At 41.8% G+C, this 20,337-nt stretch overlaps 1 protein-coding gene across 1 annotated transcript; it reads right to left on the bottom strand.

Moving 5' to 3' along the window:
* Window positions 1-283: 283 nt before the first annotated feature.
* Tktl1 (transketolase like 1) lies at window positions 284-19,668 on the bottom strand. The gene is given in 13 exon segments (XM_060374635.1): window positions 284-456; window positions 1,535-1,654; window positions 1,999-2,095; window positions 3,521-3,604; window positions 5,827-5,957; window positions 7,835-7,987; window positions 8,663-8,732; window positions 9,730-9,760; window positions 9,840-9,865; window positions 9,868-10,036; window positions 11,672-11,769; window positions 14,575-14,692; window positions 19,532-19,668. Coding segments are annotated over 13 exon segments (1,407 nt in total).
* Window positions 19,669-20,337: the final 669 nt, after the last annotated feature.

Raw genomic sequence — 20,337 nt, 5'->3', positions numbered from 1 at the left:
ACACACATTTGCGTTACTTAGGAGGGAAATATTTTTAAACTGTCACTTCTACATGATTCCTTAATCCACTTCTATTCAGTCTTACGAGAGAATTCAGTGTCAGGTGGTTTGTTAGCTATTCTGCCATTTAAAATTTTATAGCCTACTTTGATGGTTAAAACAGCTGATATTTGTATATGTAGTCACAGATTAAAAGGAAATTAAGAATTTCTGTATGAGGAATAAAGGCGTTAACTTGTTTTGCCTATAAGGAGATGGCTTTGATACAAAGCCAACAGCTAATTTAGTTCACTGAGATGCATTTCACAGCCTCAGTGATGTGTCTAGAACTGATTCCAGAAAAATTTAGTACTTCACCAGCTCTTCCACTCCAAGGCACATCCATCACTGCCAGCTGATGAACCATGATGTCATGCTCCATGGAGACTGCTGCATAGACAGCTTCACCAATGCCACCTACAGAAACAAGGGATCTTTTCTGCAAATGGCTCATAAGCCTTGAAAGCCCTGTGGTAAACACTTTTAAATCTGCTAATCTGGGGGCAAAGTACTTTCACTAGTCATTGATCCACCCAAACAGTCATGTTCCAACTGGCTTAAAGAGTTCTCATTCCTAATTCCACACCTCCTAATCAGCGTCCCGCCCCCTGCAGGGGTTAATTGAAACCCAGTCCCCAGTGATTTGGGGGGGGTTTAGTGGTACTAAGATTCTTAAAGCTGTCAGGGGTCTGAAAACCACTAAACACAATGAATAGTGTCAAAGACAAGTGTCAAAGCTAGCTTGATAGGGTGGCCTTTGGCTGGTACAAGCATTCTTCATTGCTGTTACTCTTCCTAGGGTAACCCTTGAGCCTAGACTATGAGTACAAACAAACAGACTCTGACAAGTGTCAACTTTTTCCCCCAAGACTCAGGTGAATTTTAGTACAAATGTCTGATAGAAGATGTCAACACAACGAACTCTCAATAGAATCATAAGGTGCTCTATCTTTAACTATGTTTGTACTTGGGCAGACATGGTCCTTACAGAAAGTGTTCTTTGTGCCCTTCATGAAGTTATGTATTTCTCTTATCTCTACCAGAGTTTCCCATGCTTGCATTCTAGATCTGGGACCCCCTTCCAGAGAAATATCCAATGAAATGTGGTCTTAGGGCAGTGTGTCATAAAAACAGAATGTTGCCTCTCCTACCTATGTTCTAGGCCCAAACATAGCCCAAGCCTTATCTCCCTAAAGTGTTTTGTTTTTGTTACTTGCTGCTTTGTTTGCAAGGATCTAGTTGTTTTTGAGACAGTTCTATGCAGAAGTGTGTGTCAATGTTTCCCTGTCTGCTGCTCAATTAGTCACCTCAGTGTCGCTACTGACCCATCCTAGTTCCCTGGGCTCTATGAAAGGGACACACTGGAAAAGAGCATAACAAAGGTATGCTGAACTGGTCGCAGGCTAGAGCACATGGTGGATCTCTAGTCAAGTAAAGCAAAAACACTTTCTACCAAAACGAACTTGCCAAACCATACCCAATGAACCCAACATACCTTCTGGGTAGTGTTCCTCCATGGTGATAATTCGGCCACCTGTGGCTTTTGCATTGGAAATGATGGTGGAAGTGTCCAGGGGTTTAATGATGAACAAATCAATGACACAGATAGAGGTATCTGAAGAACAGTAATATCGGCTTAGTTTATGAAGCAGATACAAGCCGGACGCAGTGGTGCTTGCCTGTAATCCCAGCACTTGGGGAGGCAGAGGAAGGCGGATCTCTGTGAGTTTGAGACCAGCCTGGTCTACAAAGTGAGTCCAGGACAGCCAGGGCTACACAGAGAAATCCTGTCTCAAAAAACAAAAACCGACCAAAAACAAACAAACAAAAAACAGATACAGATAGGTGGTGCTGGAGCACTACTTTAATCACAGCCCTGGAATCTGTCTAGGAATATTACATAGCTGACATTCTACTTGTTCCCAGCTTATAACTTCAGTGTTTACACAATCAACTGACCTTCTTTAGAGAGCTCATCAGCAGCCACTAAGGCTTCATGCAGAGTGACTCCTGCTTCAATAATTGTGACCTTGTCATTGTCATAATGGCAGACAACCTGGCATAACACCAACAAAATAATGCACAAAGACCTCTCAAAGACACATTGCTCCCGACATAACACTTATGAACTCATTACTTAATTTACCTACAAGATAGGTGCAGTTGTACATATCTGTATTCACAGTCACCCAGAAACCAGAGGCAGGAAGATTTCAAGCTTAAGAACAGCATAGGCCCAGATATATTTGGTCCTTGTATATATCTGGACACAGGGATCTTTTATGAGATTGTTTCTCCAAACAAGGACCATGTATGGATATAACCTAGAACCCCTGCTCAGATGTAGCCCTTGGTAGCTCAGTATCCAAGTGGGTACCCTAATAAGGGGAACAGGGACTGTTTCTGACATGAACTCGACGGCCGGCTCTTTGACACCCCCCTCCCCCAGGGAGGAGCAGCCCTGCTAGGCCACAGAGGAGGATTTTGCAGACAGTCCTGAAGACACCTGATAAACCAGTATCAGATATAAGGGGAGGAGGTTCTCCCTTATCAGTGGACTTGGAAAGGGGCAGGGAGGAGATAAGGGTGGGATTGGGAGGGAAAGAGGGAGCAGGATACAGCAGGGATACAAAGTTAACAAACTGTAACTAATATTAAAAAAATAAAAAATTAAAAAAAATAAAAAAAAGAAGAGCATAGGCAATTTTGTGAGACCTTATCCTAAAATACAACTTTAAGAAAGGCTAACAATTATATAGGCTAGATAACTCAGCAGGTAAAGGTTCTGACTACCAATCCTGATGATGTGAGTTCTATTCATTGGATCCACATGGTGGAAAGAGAGAACCAATCACACCTCAGGATTGTCCTCTGACTGCCACATCCACATGTAAATTCAGACTGATGACTCTTAATGCAAAAAGAAACACTGTTATCTGAATACTACTGTCACCCTGGGGTGAAGCAAAGGGCTCATCACAGCCAAGCAGTGATGGTGAAGAAAATCTGGGACACCTGCATGCAGTGATGCACCTGCCACACAAACACACACATTTGTATTAATAAATACAAATGCAAAAAAATAGATGGCAATGTACCCAGAGAAAAAGTATTTGCCTAGCATACATAAGGACCTAGTTTCAATCTCTAGCACCATAAAAACCAAACAAACCTTTTCCCTATAAAAAGATTCAACAAAGCTGCACCCATGCCACATGTTTATAGTCCCCTGCATATGAGAGGGTAAAGTAGAAGGTTTTCAAGCTCGAGGCCAGCCTGGGGTGCATGATGAGATACTGTCTCAAAACAAAATAAATTTCAACACAAAAAGGACTCCATTTGGAAAGAAGTGCAGATCCAGCAGGTAAAGATCACAAAAGAGTTAGCAAAGGAAAAGCAACCAAAACACATCATGTAAGGGTTAGAATGTTTCTCTTTATATAATGGACACTAGAAAACACAGAAAAAGTTATGCCCTTACCTTGGCCTGTCCAATCTGCAAGGTTTCTTCAGTAGTGTAAATAACTGCAGTTTCTGCTTGGCCGGTACGAATGAAGCCCATTTCCTGTGGCATAAGTGCAAAACAGAAACACAGTTAAGAAAAACCCCAACAGATGGAGAGCATTACAGAAAACCACAGCCAATCAAAATCCAGAGCTGTGGATCCCAGTCCCATCTACAAAACACTCCCAAATCTAAGTTTCAGAGAACACTGAGGAAGATGGGGGTGTAAAGACTGTAAGAACCGGCCAGGTCTGGTAGTGTACACCTTTAATCCCAGCACTCAAGAGGCAGAGGCAGATGGATCTTTGTGACTTCAAGGCCAGCCTGGGCTACAGAGTGAGTTCTAGGACAGCGAAGGATACACAGACTTTGTCTCAAAAACAAAAACAAAAAACATAAAAAACCCAAAAACTCCAGGAACCTGAAGGATGTGTCATGAAACTGTGTCTCCGATAAATGTGAGAAGCCACACCCATGAAGTCTCACCAACATGTCTGCTTAAACATGAGCTGAACAAGGACAAAAATATAGCCGTGTTAGTGAATAAACTGTAATAAATAAAAAAATTATATTAAGAAATATAGCCATGCTAAGGTAGATATGGGTGGGAGAGCCCAGGGTGCCTCAGAACTATTCAAAGTAACTAAGGAATGCTGAGAGTAGGAGAAATAGTCTTCCCCAGGGGAGAGCAGAGCACACCAACTGCTTACCTAACACCAAATGTCCAGCCCTGAAAACATAAATGTACAAGTAGCATACAGACTGAGCATGTTTTAGTTAGGAATCTCTCTCTCTCTCTCTCTCTCACACACACACACACACACCAATTAATGGAAAAAGAGGCTCTGAATTTTAAAGAGCAAGGAGGGGCGTATGGGAGGGTTTAGAGGGAGGAAAGAGAAGGGAAGAATGTTATGATTATATTATAATCTCAAAATTAAAAAAAAAAAACAAGAAAATTAAACCAAACCATAAATTTCCAAGTAATAAGCCAGCAAGGAATAGGGAAGAGGAAAGAACAGTTCATTTTTGGTCTATTTATCTGTCTATCTATCTATTTTTGAGGCAGGGTTTCTCTGTGTAACAGCTCTGGCTGTCTTAGAACTCAGTTTGTAGTCCAGGCTGCCAGGCTGGACTCAAACTCACAGAGATCCGCCTGCCCCTGCCTCCTGAGTGCTGGGGTTAAAGGTGTGAGTGAACAGTTCTTCATACTGACAACAAAACACATACTCAAGTGAAGAAGCTCAGTTACCAGTGAATACGTTTTAGGGTTGCTACTGCTGGTTTATTGGCTTCCAGATCATAGTCCATCACTGAAGGAAGTCAGGACAGGAACTCAAGCAGGGCTGGAACCTGGAGGCAGGAGCTGACACAGAGGCCATGGACAGGTGCTGCTTACTGGCTTGCTTCCCATGACTTGCTCAGCCTGATTTCTTAGTCTCAGGACTACCAGCCCAGGAATGGCACCACCCACCATGGTCTGGGCCCTCTACCTCTAACCACTAATTGAGAAAATGTTTTACAGCTGGATCTCATGGAGGCATTTCCTCAACTGAGGCTCCTTTCTCTCTTATGACTCCAACTTGTGTCAAGTTGACACAAAACCAGCCAGTACAATATTTGCCACTAAGAAAGGAAAATCTCAAGCAGGACCCTAGTGATGTCCCCAGTGATAAGTTTTCCATGTTGTCCATTTTTTTTATTTGGATGGATTTCCAAAAAGCACAGACTTATCCTGTCCTCATGGAACAAAAACTTACCGCAAGTGCTCTGACTCTTGTTGACAAGAAAGCCCAAAACACATTAAAGATTAATTTTATCACAATATAGTTCGTAATGATTCATCCTTAAATAGAATGCTATGATTTTAGGTGTGTACCACCATGACTAGTTTATAAGGTGCAGGGGATCAAACCCAGCACCTCATGCACGCTAGGTAAATATGCTAGCAACTGAGTTACATCCTTAGCTTCTAGGACCAAATTTCGTATTTTATGCGAGGAAGACAATCAAACAAAACATTCTCATCAGTTCAAAACTTGTAGTAGAGTCCAGAAGCATTTTCTGACTGATATGGCATCCTTTAAACATATAATAGTAAGCTGGGTGTTGGCGGCACACAACTTTAATCCCAGCGCTCAGCAGGCAGATGCAGGTGGATTTATGAGTTTGAGGCCAGCCTGGTCTACAAAGAGTTCCAGGACAGCCAGGGCAACATAGAGAAACTTTATCCCAAGAAACCAAAACCAAACCAAACGAAAACAGCCCCCACCCAAAACAAACCTTAGTATCGGCTACTAAATAAACAGCATGCTTTGTGGAGATGATATCACTTGGATAGAAAACAGTGCAGTTGGGAATTGCTCGGAACATGGCCAGGTCTTCCAGGGCCATGTGATAGGAGCTGTCATCACCTGAGAAAGCCACAGACCAACAAAAACATGTACACAACCCTACCAGAAACCCACCATAAACTCCTTCTATCGTTCTTGAGAAGCAGCTACTAGTACTATTCCAGAGTACCCTGAACTGCAGCAAAGCCCAGAATGGTTCAACCCTTGCTATAATTTACATTGAGCTTTTACAGATCGATTTTCCTAGAAAGCTCACTAAAATATTCTGGGTTAGGCTAACAAATGACCTTTCATATCAGTAATGAGTTGGCTGGTTGCACAGTACGACTGCTGTCCAAATTAACCCAATGCTCTCTCTTTCCTAAAATGTCAGTGACCCAAGTCTCTGATCCTGCATATGCCTCTCCTTAAGAACATCCCAAGGCTTTGTCTTTTCAGCTCTCTTCTACGTCTCACTTTCAAGAGATTATTTTCAGACTGAAATATTTTTCCAGACTGAAGTGTCTTACTTATTTTGCTAGCCCTTCCAAGCACCGGATAATGTACTTTTAGGATACCCTACGATGCTGCCCTGACTAAGGATGCCCTTGGGTATATGGGCTCAGTATACGGAAATCACAATGTGTATATAGAGAGGCAGCTTGCTTGGGAGAGTAGTGTCCGTGTACACTGTGTTGCCTAGGACCGTTGTCTAACTTCCGAAGCCCAGAGCCTCTCTACGTCAGATCCACTTGTCTTTGTAGCTGGCCTGATTTCTAAATTCTCACTGAACCCAGGTTTAGTTGAAGATTCTAGTGCTTTTTCTCAGGCTACTATCCCTGCCCATACCACTGTGCTTCTCATGCCTAAGCTGTCCTGTCTCTCAGCTATACTTGCTCCCTGGGCTATCCGTCTGCACCTCAGCTTCACTCACGTAGTTGTCTCCATTCCGAGGTCCAGGCAAAGCTGCTTTCTACAGTTCAGGTCCCCCAGGAAGCTACTTACATGATTCCTGAATGCACACCAGTAGCATTCTGGCAGCAAATGTAAGCTGCAATGACTAGCTAGGTAACTTTTAACACCAGCTGACTCATCTTTCCCATGCAATTTCTGTACTTCATGAGCAAGATTCCCTTCCATCTGTCAACAAAGAAACTCCTGGATACCTGCTGTTTTGCTTTTCATATAGCTCCAGATCCTTCCATCAGTCAGTAATGTTTACTTTTTTCTTTACTGTCTCAGGGCCACCTTTAGTTTTCTACTCTGCTGGTTCCCCCCTTTCTTCAATCCTTTCTCAGACTTTCCTGTTTCCAGCAGTCGCTAGCAGGTTACTGATAGTAGAATGAAGTTTTCATTCACATAATTTCCTGCATCATATTCTTTTTTTTAAAGATTTATTTATTTTATTATGTATACACTGTTCTGCCTGCACGTCAGAAGACACCAGATCTCATTACAGATGGTTATGAGCCACCATGTGGTTGCTGGGAATTGAACTCAGTACCTCTGGTAGAGCAAGCAGTGCTCTTAACCTCTGAGCCATCTCTCCAGCCCCCCTGCATCATATTCTTGAAGAGGTTTCCACTCCACAAAACAAAAATGTCGAACAGCAAGCAATATTTGCTCTGTTTCTACCTAAATGTGTTCATCTGCTCACAATCCTTCCGTCTGTCTATGATGCTTTTTCCAATTAGCTTGTGACCACACAGATGACAGGAAACAATTTTGGGACATGTATGTTGTCCTTATTCAGATTTGGTATATATCAAGTCTCAGGAAAGCATGCCGACAAGTATTTCTCAGTGACTGAATGGGTACTCTACAGTAATGTGCCTCATCTGGATTGGTAGCCACAGTGTCTAAAACACAAGTTCTGAAAACTAAATCCTTTTAATGAACAGTAATAAAACACAAGTGCTACAGAAAGCTATCAACACAATGATGTTCAGAATGCATACCAGTAGATATCCCACAATGGCAACCAAGGCTAATGTTGATTTGAAAGATAGCTCCCATTCGGATCTGATCATCTGCTCGGATGAAAAAGGCAGCGAAGGTGCAAGTAAAAGCAATGGTCTGGTCACAAGTGGCGTAGCCTAGAGCAACTTCACCTAAACACAAAGAATAGGAAGCAGACTATTCCTGAATTTGGCTTCATCCCCTCCCAATTAAACCACAGAGACTACATGTTATAACTCCTACTCTGTAGATGGTAAACTATTTTTGCAGCCCTAGCATGTCTCTTTGCCATGCTCTTTCTTATACTTTTCTTACCCAGCTCTGGTGGTATACATACCTCACACCTCCTAGAGACAAAGTTAAGAAATGGAGTGTCTGTCACTTGCCTGCCCATCCCCTACTCTCCACCTTGTAAAGGGCATGCCCCTCCCTGTGGATGATCTGCCCAGTGCTCATCCTGGATCCCAATGGTGTCTTACTAGATGGTATCTCTCCAATCCTATGATTCCCTCCCTTTCGTTCAGTTTATTTTCTCTTAAATCAGCTGTTACCATTCAGTTATGTGTAAATACCTTCTATCTTCACTTTCCCATTCCATCTTACCCTTCCTTCCAGAAACTGCCCCCAATTGGTTCTACTTCACAGAAAACTTGTCAAAAAGTCATCTAGCCACTGTTTCCATTTTTTTATTTTCTACTTTCACCTTAGCCTGATTCATCTAGGCCTCCGTTCCAATGAAAAACCCTGAAACTAATTTTTTTCCAGGTGGTCTCTTGACTTTGAGTGGCATCACAGTTGACCTTTTGCTAGTATTCAGAACAACTCACTTCTCCTTGGCACAAGGACCATTATGCTCCAGATTTCTGCGATGTTGTAATAGGACCAGTCCTGCTGCCTCTTAAGGTTGCCAGAATGTGCACACTACTTGTTGATGGGCATATAGCATTCTCCAAGCTCTGTGCTCATCCTTCCTCTTTGGACCACTGGCTCGGGAAGACTGTGTCTGATGTGCACAATTAAAAAAATAACCCTTTCTCCCTTCCCTTTGCCCCTTTCATGCCTATATGTGTCTGTGTGTGTCTGGGTGCCCATACAGAGCAGAAGAGAGCACAGGGATGATGCTTGGCAATGGGCATGGTGAGAGAATGTTTCTACTTTCCAGATAATCCAGAAATGGGGATTATACATAAAAATCTTCTGATGTTGAAATGCTAGCAACTCATTAAAAAAAAAAAAACAACAAAAAGTATTTGTTTCAAAACACAAAATTCAAAAGAGCTCTACTAGTTTAGTCCCCTATCAAATACATTAAAGAAAACCCACCAAAAACAGTGTGCTTTTCACAGTTGTTTTTAGCCTCCGCAATGCAAAGACAGGAGAGAGCTGACATTCTTTACAAGTCTTGGTTTTAGAGTTCTAAGGGTTTCCTGGCAACAACTCATTTCTCTTAAGAATGGTGCAGGGCCAAGCAAGTGGTGGTGCACACCTTTAATCCCAGCACTCGGGAGACAGAGGCAGGAAAATCTCTGAGTTTGGAGCCTGGTCTACAAAGCAAGTTTTAGGACAGCCCAGGCTACACAGAGAAACTCTGTCTCAAAAAAACCAAAACAAACAAACAAAGACTGTTGCATATTATCACTCTGGTCACAGAGAGAGGCATATATAATCAGAGCAGATGACAACTGGTATTTTCTTTTTAATTCTTTGACAATTTCTAACTATTGGTATTTTTCTACTTAAAATACATTTCTTGAAAAAGAGTCCCACTATCTAGCACTGGCTGGCCAGAACTCACAGAGACCAGATAGTTCTTTAATCTATCTGTCCCTGGATGGCTGTAAAATTGCCTAGTTATAGGATAGAAGGGACAGGGAGGGCTTCTGGGGAGCCCCACATCACGGCCATCAACCACGTAAGTATTCCAACTTGTCACTGATGTGGTAAGATTATAATGAAGAAGGAGTATAGGACAGAAAAAAGGCATAGCAGCAAAGGCACAATTACCCAAAGGCTTCACAACGCTTTTCTGGTGGACAGCAGCAATGCAGTGCTCAACAGTCATGGAGCCAGTGTGTCCAATGTAGTTCACATCAAAGATTGCAATGAGATTTTCCAGATGGTAGGAGGATGCAAAGGCCAATGACTTCCAGACAGAGCCTTCTGTGCACTCCTTATCCCCTAGAAGACAGAATGCCTGGTAGCTAGAAACAAATCAAGAAATAGTTAGGAGCAATTTTGGGGCTCACTTGGGCCACTTAAGCAAATGTATTTCAGGGAGAGGGAGAAAGAAAGAGAAAAAAAAGAAAGAAAAGGAAAGAAAAGGAAGAAAGAAAAGAAAAAAAGAAAGAAAGAGGGGAGGGAGGGAGGAAGAAAAGAAGGAAAAAAGGAAGGGAAATACTGACTCTGGGATCTGCTTCAGAACCCAGTGTCCTTAGGATTATTTTCCTCAGTTCTTTCCTAGCTTAGCAGCTGAGGAGCTGAAATCTGAGCCCCATGAGATGGACATTACTTTTGACTAACAGTCTCATTACAGCTCTAATACTATTTTTTAGCTGCTTTTGCTCCCTTTTCTGGTTTGTCAGCAAGCAAGAGGGAATGAGAAACCAGGTCTCTGAAATATGTAAACAAGGTACATACACTTTTCTCAGAAAACTCCATTTTTTAAAAGCATTGCCACCTTTTATTTCTGAACTTAAAATTCATTTACAGCAGGGCACAGTACAGCATGCCTATAATCCCAGCACTTAGGGAAGCAGAGGTAAGTGGGTATTTTTGAGTTTGAGGCTAGCCTGGTCTACAAAGAGTGTCCAGGACAGCCAAGGCTACACAGAGAAACCCTGTCTCGAAAAAACAAACAAAAAAAAAGATTTATTTACAATCATCATAGTAATGGAAACATCCTCCCTAGGGAGTTATGCTGTACCACAAACAGTACATTCCTCTGTAGCAGAGACATGAGCCATTTATATCACTTATATTCATCCTAGACCTCATGATACTACTGTGGGTTTAAGAAAAGTTGTTTTTAAAAAAATGTTTTTATTTTACATGTATGGGTGTTGAGAGTGTCAGACCCCCTAGAAGTGGAGTTACAGACAGTTGTGAACTGCAGCATGGGTTCTGGAAATCCAATCTAGTTCTCTGAAAGAGCAGCCTCTTAACTGCTGAACCACCTACCTCTCTAACCTTTAAGAAAAGTTATTAAAGTCAAGGTAGTAACCAAGAGAGGCTATCATGGATGAAAAAAATTAGCAGCTCTGTGAAAAACGGAACAAGGAGGCTGCTGGAGGGGTGGAGGAAACACATGTAAGTACTTCCAGAAGGATTCTATGAGCTGGAACAAGGTTTCCAAGGATCTAGGTAGCTATGTCCTGAAAACCCAGGAAAGAGAAATTGAACTACAGGAGCTCTGCATTGGGGCTTACCACATACAGGACAGGCTGCTGGAAGTCTCAGGTCTCAACCAGGCATTTCACTTGTACTGTTCATCACAAGCAGCAGATGAGCACAGATCCAAGAAACAGACTGTGAGCCAACCCAGTCAAAGGACCCATGTTACTAACATTTGGGGATTCCCAATGCAAAGGACATGTTGTTTATTCCACAGTGAAATTCTACACGACAAAACATGAAGCTGTCTCAGAAAATACGAGTGCTCTAATACTGCAGTCACTACTAACATCCAACCAGAGATGCTGGAACAGTTCCGCAAAAGTAATTTAGTTAGTGGGTCAATACCGTGTAACCAGAACTTTTAAAACCATCATTGTGTTCTGAAACTAATGAGTCAAAGTGCAGGAGTCAGGTAGTGAAATGGATTCTGGCAAGCTACTTACCTGGCTTGGTCAAAGTACTTGCCAGTATATGCCATCCCACAGGTATCCCCTAGTCCTTGCCCAGGTCATCCTGTTGCCGTATTAACAAATGGCAGTCCCTGTAAGAGAAAAGAGACCTAGTGAATATAGGAACAGCTGCAGGACATAGGCTTTGGGAAGATTTGCTACATCTACAAAGTCTCAGATCAATGTCATAAGATGATCATGGGGCAAGCCTGAGGCCTACCCTAAATATCACTGTCACTTTGTCACTGGGGTTTTAAAAGATAAGGTACCCATTAGCACAGATTCCACAGTATGGTGATGGCAACTGGAGCTTTTAGAACACAAAGGAAGAAATCTAGTGCAAAGTAGAAAATGTAAAGCATTTTTCATTAAGTCTTTGGTCTAAGCCAGATGTTAAATCTTTGGGAATATATATGTTCTCAAAGAACTAGAAACATACTTGGCAGTAGTGGCCTTTAATCCCAGCAATCTGGATGCAGAGGCAGGCAGGTGGATCTCTGTGAGTTCAAGGCCAGCCTGGTCTACAAAGCGAGTTCTAGGACAGCCAGAGCTACATAGGGAAACCCTGTCTAGAAAACCAAAATCCAGACAAAACCTAGAGACACAAAAGTGTTTGAGTATTCTAGTCAGTGCCAATGTTTGTGATTAATCTGTCACTCTACTTCCCCTTAGCTAATGCCCATTAGTTTATATGCAGCAGTGTTTCATGGAGAGAAATGTGCCCCTTACAGGACACAAAGCCATGCCAAGGTGCTGCTGCTTTGGTGGGAGACACCTTGCTCTTGAGCTGCCAGACACACTAAATTTATTCATTGTCACTATCCATCAAGGACAGTAGCAACAACAGTGGAGTGAACCTGAACCTAAGGAGACAAGCTGCAGATGCCAGAATTGGAAGGTGGCACTACTAGAACCCTTTGGAAGCCCAGAGGATTATATCATGAGTGACTCTGAGATGCTGGACATACAGGATTTGACTTATATTTCTGGATTTTGGGTTTACTTTGATTGTTCCTATACCTTGGTTCTCCCTTTTGGAGGAAGAAAGTACATAACCTATTTTTTCATTTTCTAAGATCCCAGTTAAGAGACCTTGATCTTTGAAACAGGCACTGAACTTGTAAAGTATTGGAATTCTTAAAAATGTGACTTTTAAAGTTGTACTGTACTTTATAATATGACATTAGTATGAAATATAGGCAACAAATAAGAAAGGAAAAGTTGACAAAAGATGGAGTATGCTGGTTAGATTTTATTGTCAAGTTGACACAACTTAGTGTCACTTAAGAAGGGACCTCAATTGAAGAATTGCCTCAATAGGGCTGGCCCATTCCTAGGTCTCATACAGACTGTCTTGGTTGATGATTGATTTTGGCCCAATTGCATTCCACTGTGGGCAGCACTGTCCCTAGGTAAGGGAGTCTAGAATGTGTAAGAAAGCTGGCTGTCAGCCAGGCATGGTGCTGCACATCTGTAATCCCATCACTCTGGGAGGCAGAGGCAGGAAGCTCTCTGTGAGTTCAAGGCCAGCCTGGTCTACAGAGTCAGTCCAGGACTGTCAAGGATACAGAGAAACCCTGTGTTGAAAAATAAAACAAAACAAACAACAACAACAACAAACAAGCAAGCTGGCTGTGTATGAATCAGAGAGGAAAGCAAGCCAGTAAAGCAGCTTGAGTTTCCATCTTGAGTTCTTCTCTAAATGATAGACTGTGATCTGGAAATTTAAACCAAATAAACATTCCCTCTCAAGTTGTTTTTGGTTAGAGTATTTCATTAGCAACAGAAAAACAACTAGAGTAACAAGCTCTGGTTCACAGATGTCTTACATGCCCTTGGTTAACAGACCTACAACACCTCTGCTTCCTCCTAACTGTGAAGCACAAGGCAAATAAGCCTCAGGACTTCATCTTTTGGCATAGAGTCAGAGCCTCCAGAGTATCAGTCTATAGGACAGATTGAGATTATGGGTAGGTTAACGGCAAGAAGCCTAACACAGGACAAGGGCCACGAAAAGGTTTCTTACCAACCACATTTCTTTTAGATAAGCTATTTTTGTAGCTCAGCCTGATCTGGAACTATTTAAGGTGACTTCAAATTTGGTAATTCTCCTGTCTCAGCTACCTAAGTGTTTAGACTACAGGTATGTGTCATCAGACTCAGCTAGGGTTCTTTTTCTCAACTATTAAGCATTGAGGGGCACAACTTGGGGGTGGGAAGGGCTAGATTAAAGAGATGTATACCCCCAAAGGGAAGAATTCACTTCCAGGCAATGCTTATCTTTGTTACAGAGCCAAGTTTATACAAAATATTTTGGCTACTTCCCGGGCCTGCTTATATGAAGAACAAAGCTGGTAAAATTAAAAAAGCCCTTCAGTTCTGGGTTGATCGTTCTTGCAAGTCATTCTCCGTGTTCTGCAGGTTGAGAAAGGCAGATTCACTGAAGTCATCTGCCTCTCAAAGCAGCACAGAGGATGGTAGAAGCATGATCTGCCAATGGGAATTTCAGTACTAGGTGGAGTGAGTAAGAGTACCACCAAAGCAAAGATGGACACAAGCCAGCTGCCACATGCCATCTTTCCCGCCACACATGTCATACGTTTCCAAGTGGCCTTTACTAGAACAACTTAGCACTGTGAAAAAAAACCAAAAACCAAAAAACAAAATAACAAATGATCCATTTCAAGCCTATTGATACATGGTGCCTTTAAAAAGCAAGCCTCAAACCAGGTACACACTTATAAGCCTAGAATTCAGAAGCTGGAGGTAGGAAAAACAAACAAAATAAAACAAAAAAAGAAAGAAAAAGATAAAAAAAACCCCAACTGCCTGAAAATAAACCCCACCATCAAAACCAGACAAACAAAAAACAAGCAGCAGTATTCCTGACACCTTACCTTTGAAATGATGAATTGGTCGTTGTCTGGGTTCTCTGGGTCTGCCTGTTTATATCTCATTGTATGGAATAACAACACAGACAGGATCTCGGCAGCACTGATGCATGGAGTGAGATGGCTGAAAGGCAGATACGATCTAAGTCATTTCTCACAGGCAAATGGTTCCCGGTAGGGGCACCTTGTACTTCTATGTATAGCAGCAGTACACTGTGTCCTTGAACTAGAAGCAGCAGTTATTTCCTGTAGCCTGACTTAATTCAGCCAAGAACCAGGAATGCTGGGCCTCTCATGCATGAGGCACTTAACGCTATCTGAGAGGTCGGCAACCTTCCAATCCTTCTTTCTCTCTGCACAGAGTCTGTACCTAGCCCTCTTCTATCATAGGAGCACCATGCACTTGGGTTTATGCTCAATTTGTTACTGAGTTGAGCATTCTTTCCCTCATATGCTATCATCTGTAGAACATCCAAATGCTTCACCCTATCAGAACCACCACATAGATTCTATTCTACCATATCAAATCAACTTTGCCCCCTCTCTCTTTTGTTTTTTTGAGACAGGGTTTCTCTGTATAGCCTTGACTATATTGGAGCTCACTCTGTAGACCAGGTTGGCCTCTAACTCACAGACACCTACCTGCTTCTGCCTCCTAAGTGCTGGGATTAAAGGCATGCACCACCACAAGTTGCTGAATTTCTCTTTTTTAAATATTTATTTATTTATATATACAGTTGTTTTTGTCTGCATGTACTTTTGCACACCAAAGAGAGCACTGGAACTGGGCACTGTGGCACACACTTGTAATCTCAGCACTCTGGGAGGTAGAGAGAGGCAGGCAGGTCTCTGTGAGTTTGAGGTGAGCCTGGCCTACAAAGTGAGTCCAGGACAGCCAAGGCTACACAGAGTAACCTTGTTCCAAAAAACCAAACAGAGAGAGAGAGAGAGAACATAGAATCCCATGGGTCTATAGTTGTATATGGCTTTGTGAGGTACCATGTGAGTGCTGGGAATTGAACTCAGGACCCCTCTGGAAGAGCAGCCAGTATTCTTAACTGCTGAGGCATTCCTCCAGCCCCTAAAATGAATTTCATAGGACGGGAAATAAAACCTACTACCTGAAAATATTTCCCAGCTATTCATTTGGCAAAGCATTAATACTCAAAAGGATCTAAATTTTTAACAACAAATTGAAGTGGGCAAATAGTCTAAACAGATTTTCAAGGAAAGAAATGTGAATGGCCAACAAGTATATAAAAATATTTAGCATCATTAGTTATCAAGAAAATGTAAATCTAAACTACAATAAGGGCCAGACATGGTGGTCAATGCTTGCAATCCCAGGATTCAAGAGGCTGAGACTGGAAGCCAGCTTAGTGGTAGAGTGTCACCTAGCATGTGGATGATGAAGTTTGATCTCCAGCATCACAAAATCAAACTAACAAGCAAACAAACAACTAAAAGAAAGCTATTATAAAAGAACAAATGAAGTATTTGCCTTGGAAAAACAAGAATCCCAGTTCAGCCACCAGACCATGTTTTAAAACAAAAATAAAAAAAACAAAAAACAAAAAAAAACAGGAAAAAAATTCTGTACTAGCTTATGATCTATCTATTTCAAGATAACATAGACTTGTAATAAGCATTTATTTTTAAACGACTGCTTCAAATAATTCTGTGGACCAAGCTGGTCTCTAACTGAAGAGATTGAAGGTGTGTCAGCATGTCTGTCTAATATTTGCCTTCTTAAATAAATTTCTCTGTATAAATAAATGTATGCTTCATTAAAAAAAAAAAAAGGTTGGCTGGGCAGTGGTGGCACACACCTTTAACCTCAGCACTTGAAGGCAGAGGCAGGCCAATGTCTGAGTTTTGAGGCCAGCCTGGTCAACAGAGCAAGTTCCAGGAGAGCCAGGGCTATACAAAGAAACCCTGTAGAAAGAAAGAAAGAAAAGAAAGAAAAGAAAGAAAGAAAGAAAGAGGAAGAAAGAAAGGAAAGAAAAAAAGAGAGGAAGAATGAACGAAAGAAAGAAAGAAAGAAAGAAGGAAGGAAGGAAGGAAGGAAGGAAGGAAGGAAGGAAAGAAAGAAAGAAAGAAAGAAAGAAAGAGAGAGAAAGAAAAAAAGCCTGTAATTGTAACCTACATAGGGGTGGTGGTCATGGTGGTAGACCTGGGATATTATTAAGACCCATACATCAAAAATGTAGAACAAAATGAAATCTTGTGTTTTAAAATGTAACTACATTGTCTTCTTAATGTCCAGGTTTCAGAGCAAATTATTTTTGTGGTGCTGTTGATGGATCCTAGAGCCTTTCACATGATAGGCAAATAGTGTATTACTGAGATGTACTCCCAAACCCAGGACAGGATGAAAGAAACAAAAACAAAAACAAAAAACATGCAAAGCACTTTTAGTGACTAGAAGGACATGAAATTAGAAACCAATGGAAAAATAAAAAAACATTCAACAGAGTTGTGGAAATTAAATAATGAACTCTTATACAAACCAAAGAAAAATTAAAGCAAAAACCCACTTCGACATGGTGGCACTCAGGAAGGCAGAGGCAGGCAGATGTCTGAGTTTGAAGCCAGCTTTTTCTACAAAGTTCAGGACAACCATGGCTACACAGAGAAACCCTGTCTTGAAAAACAAACAAACAAAACAAAACCAACCAACCAAACAAAAAGCAAAAACCCAAATCTTATGCAGCAAGAGCAGTGCAAAGAAAAAAAAAATATATATATATATATATAGTGTTCTAGCATGAACTCTGTGGACCAGACTGTGCTTGAATTCACAAAAGAGTTCCATCTGCCTCTGTCTCCCAAGTGCTGTGATTAGAGACGTGTGTCACCAATGCCCAGCTTTTTTTAACAGTTAATTTTTTTAAAAAACTTATTTTATTACAATTTATTCACTTTTGTTTTCCAGCGGTAGCCCTGTCCCTCATCCTTTCCCAAGCCCACCCTCCCTCCTTCTTCTCCTCCCACACCCCTCATCCAGTCCACTTATAGGGGAGTTCCTCCTTCCCTTCCATCTGACCCTAGCTTATCAGGTCTCTTCAGGACTGACTGCATTGTCTTCCTCTGTGGCCTACCAAGGCAGCACCCCTTATTTTTAACAATTTCTAAACAACAACCTCACTTAACTACTTAAGGAACTACAAAAGAACTAAACGGAAAAGCCTTTAAGTGAAGAAAGAATAGCTGGGCACAACCACTTGTAATAGAATCTGATTCCTTCTTCTGATGTGCTTGAAAACAGAGCACTCATACAAATAAAATAAACAAACAAATTTAAAAAATTATTCAACAAAACGAGGAGAAAATCTACAGAATTAAACTTAGTTGTTTTTTTTTTTTTTTTTTTTTTCTGCAATGCTGATGATCAAGCTCTGGGTATGCTAGGCGACTGCTTTGCACTGAAATACAACCCACAGGATCCAAAGTTGGTCCTTGCAAAAGATTAACAAAGCTTTGGTTAGTTAGAAAAAGCAAAACTGTGAAAAGACTGAAATAACTCAGAAAGTGAAAATGCGGCTATTCTGTCACCCCTATAGAAATGAACAAGAAATTTAACAATAATGTGAACAACTATATCCTAAAAGAACCTGTTAATAAAAATAAGTTAAAAAATTCCTAGAAGCCAGGCATGGTGGCACACGCCTTTATTCCCAGCACTCTGAGGCAGGTGGATCTCTGTGGATTTGAGGCCAGCCTGGTCTACAAAATGAGTCCAGGATAGCCAAGGCTACAGAGAAACCCTGTCTCAAAAACAACCAAAAAATTCCTAAAAAGAAAATATCTAGAAAGACCTTGTCAGTATTAGGAAGTCTGAACGGTTTAGTTATTGAAAACCTGTGGGCAAGTGGATGTAGTGGTGTGTGCCTTTAATCTCAGCACTCAGGAAGCAGAGGAAGGAGAATCTTTGTAAATTCAAGGTCAGCTTGGTCTACACTTTAAATTCAAGGACAGCAGGGGCCATGTAAAAGGACCCTATTAAAAAAAATAAACAAAAGACTAACTACCTCCCCTGCCCATACAAAAAAAAAAATCATTAAAAAAAAGGAAGGAAAAACTGTGAAGAAAAATTGTGCACAAGTATGTTGCCGGCATTAATTCCAAATACTGCAGAGGGAGGAGAATCCCTTGTATCCAGTACAGGGCCAGCCTGGGCCACACAGAAAACAAACAAAAACTATAGACATGGCATGCCTGTAATTCCAGCACTTGGGAGGCAGAGGCAGAAGGATTTCTTTGAGTTTGAGGCCAGCCTGGTCTACAAAGAGAGTCCGGGACAACCGGGGCTACACAGAGAAACCCCGTCCTGAATCCTGCCCACACACAAAAACATCAACCCCCCAAAGCAAAACAAAAAACTATCAATATCAGTGCAAGATTACCCTCAACAAATATCAGCAAATCCACTAACCAATTTTTTTTTTCTTACGAGCCACCAAATATTTCTTTTTTGAAAGCACACCCTTTGTGCGGTATCATACTCTCACATTTCCTGTTTCCTGCCCCATCTCCTAGAGCACTGCCCCTCTGGTGTATGCTCTCCACAGAGCCTGATGTGTTTTTCACCCTAATGTCCTACAACTGCCGCTCAGGCATGACTAACCCTAATTCCACTGTAACTACCTATACACAAAAATCCATTCTGTGATAAAATGCCAGCTACCTTAATAAGTACCAGGGAACACCGCTTATCCACCCAGTATGGTTCTAGATTTTTCCTTACTATGGAGGTCTTTTGGGCTTCTACAACCTTGGCCACAATGTGGTCAGGGGTAGACTACCCCTACCTACTGGGCTGAAGAGGACTGTACTAATACGCATCTAGGGCAGCAGATGACCCCCTACTGCAGAAATGGAGGATAACAGCAGGTTCCCTTCATGTCACAGCTTCAGTAAGGACCAAAGAACCGCATGGTAAGGCCTTTCCAGGCAGCTTTACCTTGTCGTCGAGGTACTTGTGGCCCTGATGGAACAGGTTCGTAGGCAACGGTTGGCCATGTCCCGAAACACCTGCAACGTGTTCTCAGCAAGCCTAGGGTTGTGGGCTGTCTCATGGCTCGCCTGAGCCTCCGACATTGTACCCTACTGCACAAAATGGCAGTCTCCGCCTTGCAGCTCACTCAAAAAGCCCCGGCTTGCCACGCCCTGACATGGCCTGGCATGGAGGGATCCCTCCGCATATATGCCTCAACTCTGCTTGTCCATTCCTCCGCCACAAGTCCGTGACTCGGTTAAAAGCCTTTTCCGGTTATATGAGTCTCCGCCAAATATATACACATATATGTGTGTGTGTGTATATCCCTCCGCCACACACTCTTTTGTTGTTGTGCGTGTAGTCTTCCACCATGCTAACTGCATGTGTAGTCTTCTGCTGTTGCACGTGATCACTTCCTTCTGCTTTCCATAGATGTGTATGCTTTGCATTACACGTTTACCCCTCTGCCACAGACTATCCGCTGCTTCTGTGTGGCCATTTCAAATCCGTCACTTTCATTTTCAACACTAGTCAAACTAATTCTATTTCTTTATATTTTTCTTTGGGTTATTAATTGCTCGAAGGGACTGCTCCAATGTTCAGGTCCAGTTGTCCTTCGGTGGCAATGAAAAAAGTTCTCTAATTAGAGGGTAGTCGTGACTGGAGAGGTAGAGAATGTAGTAAATGTTGTGAAACTGAAGCATGCACTTTAAAATAGTTGTAATAGTGATGTTGATATTCACATGTTATCACCATATTCCATTTTTTTA

This window comes from Meriones unguiculatus, chromosome X (genome assembly GCF_030254825.1).
Source record: "Meriones unguiculatus strain TT.TT164.6M chromosome X, Bangor_MerUng_6.1, whole genome shotgun sequence".
Taxonomy (NCBI): Eukaryota; Metazoa; Chordata; class Mammalia; order Rodentia; family Muridae; genus Meriones; species Meriones unguiculatus.
The sequence above is the reverse complement of the archived record's forward strand: the minus strand, read 5'-3'. Positions and strand labels throughout refer to the sequence as shown.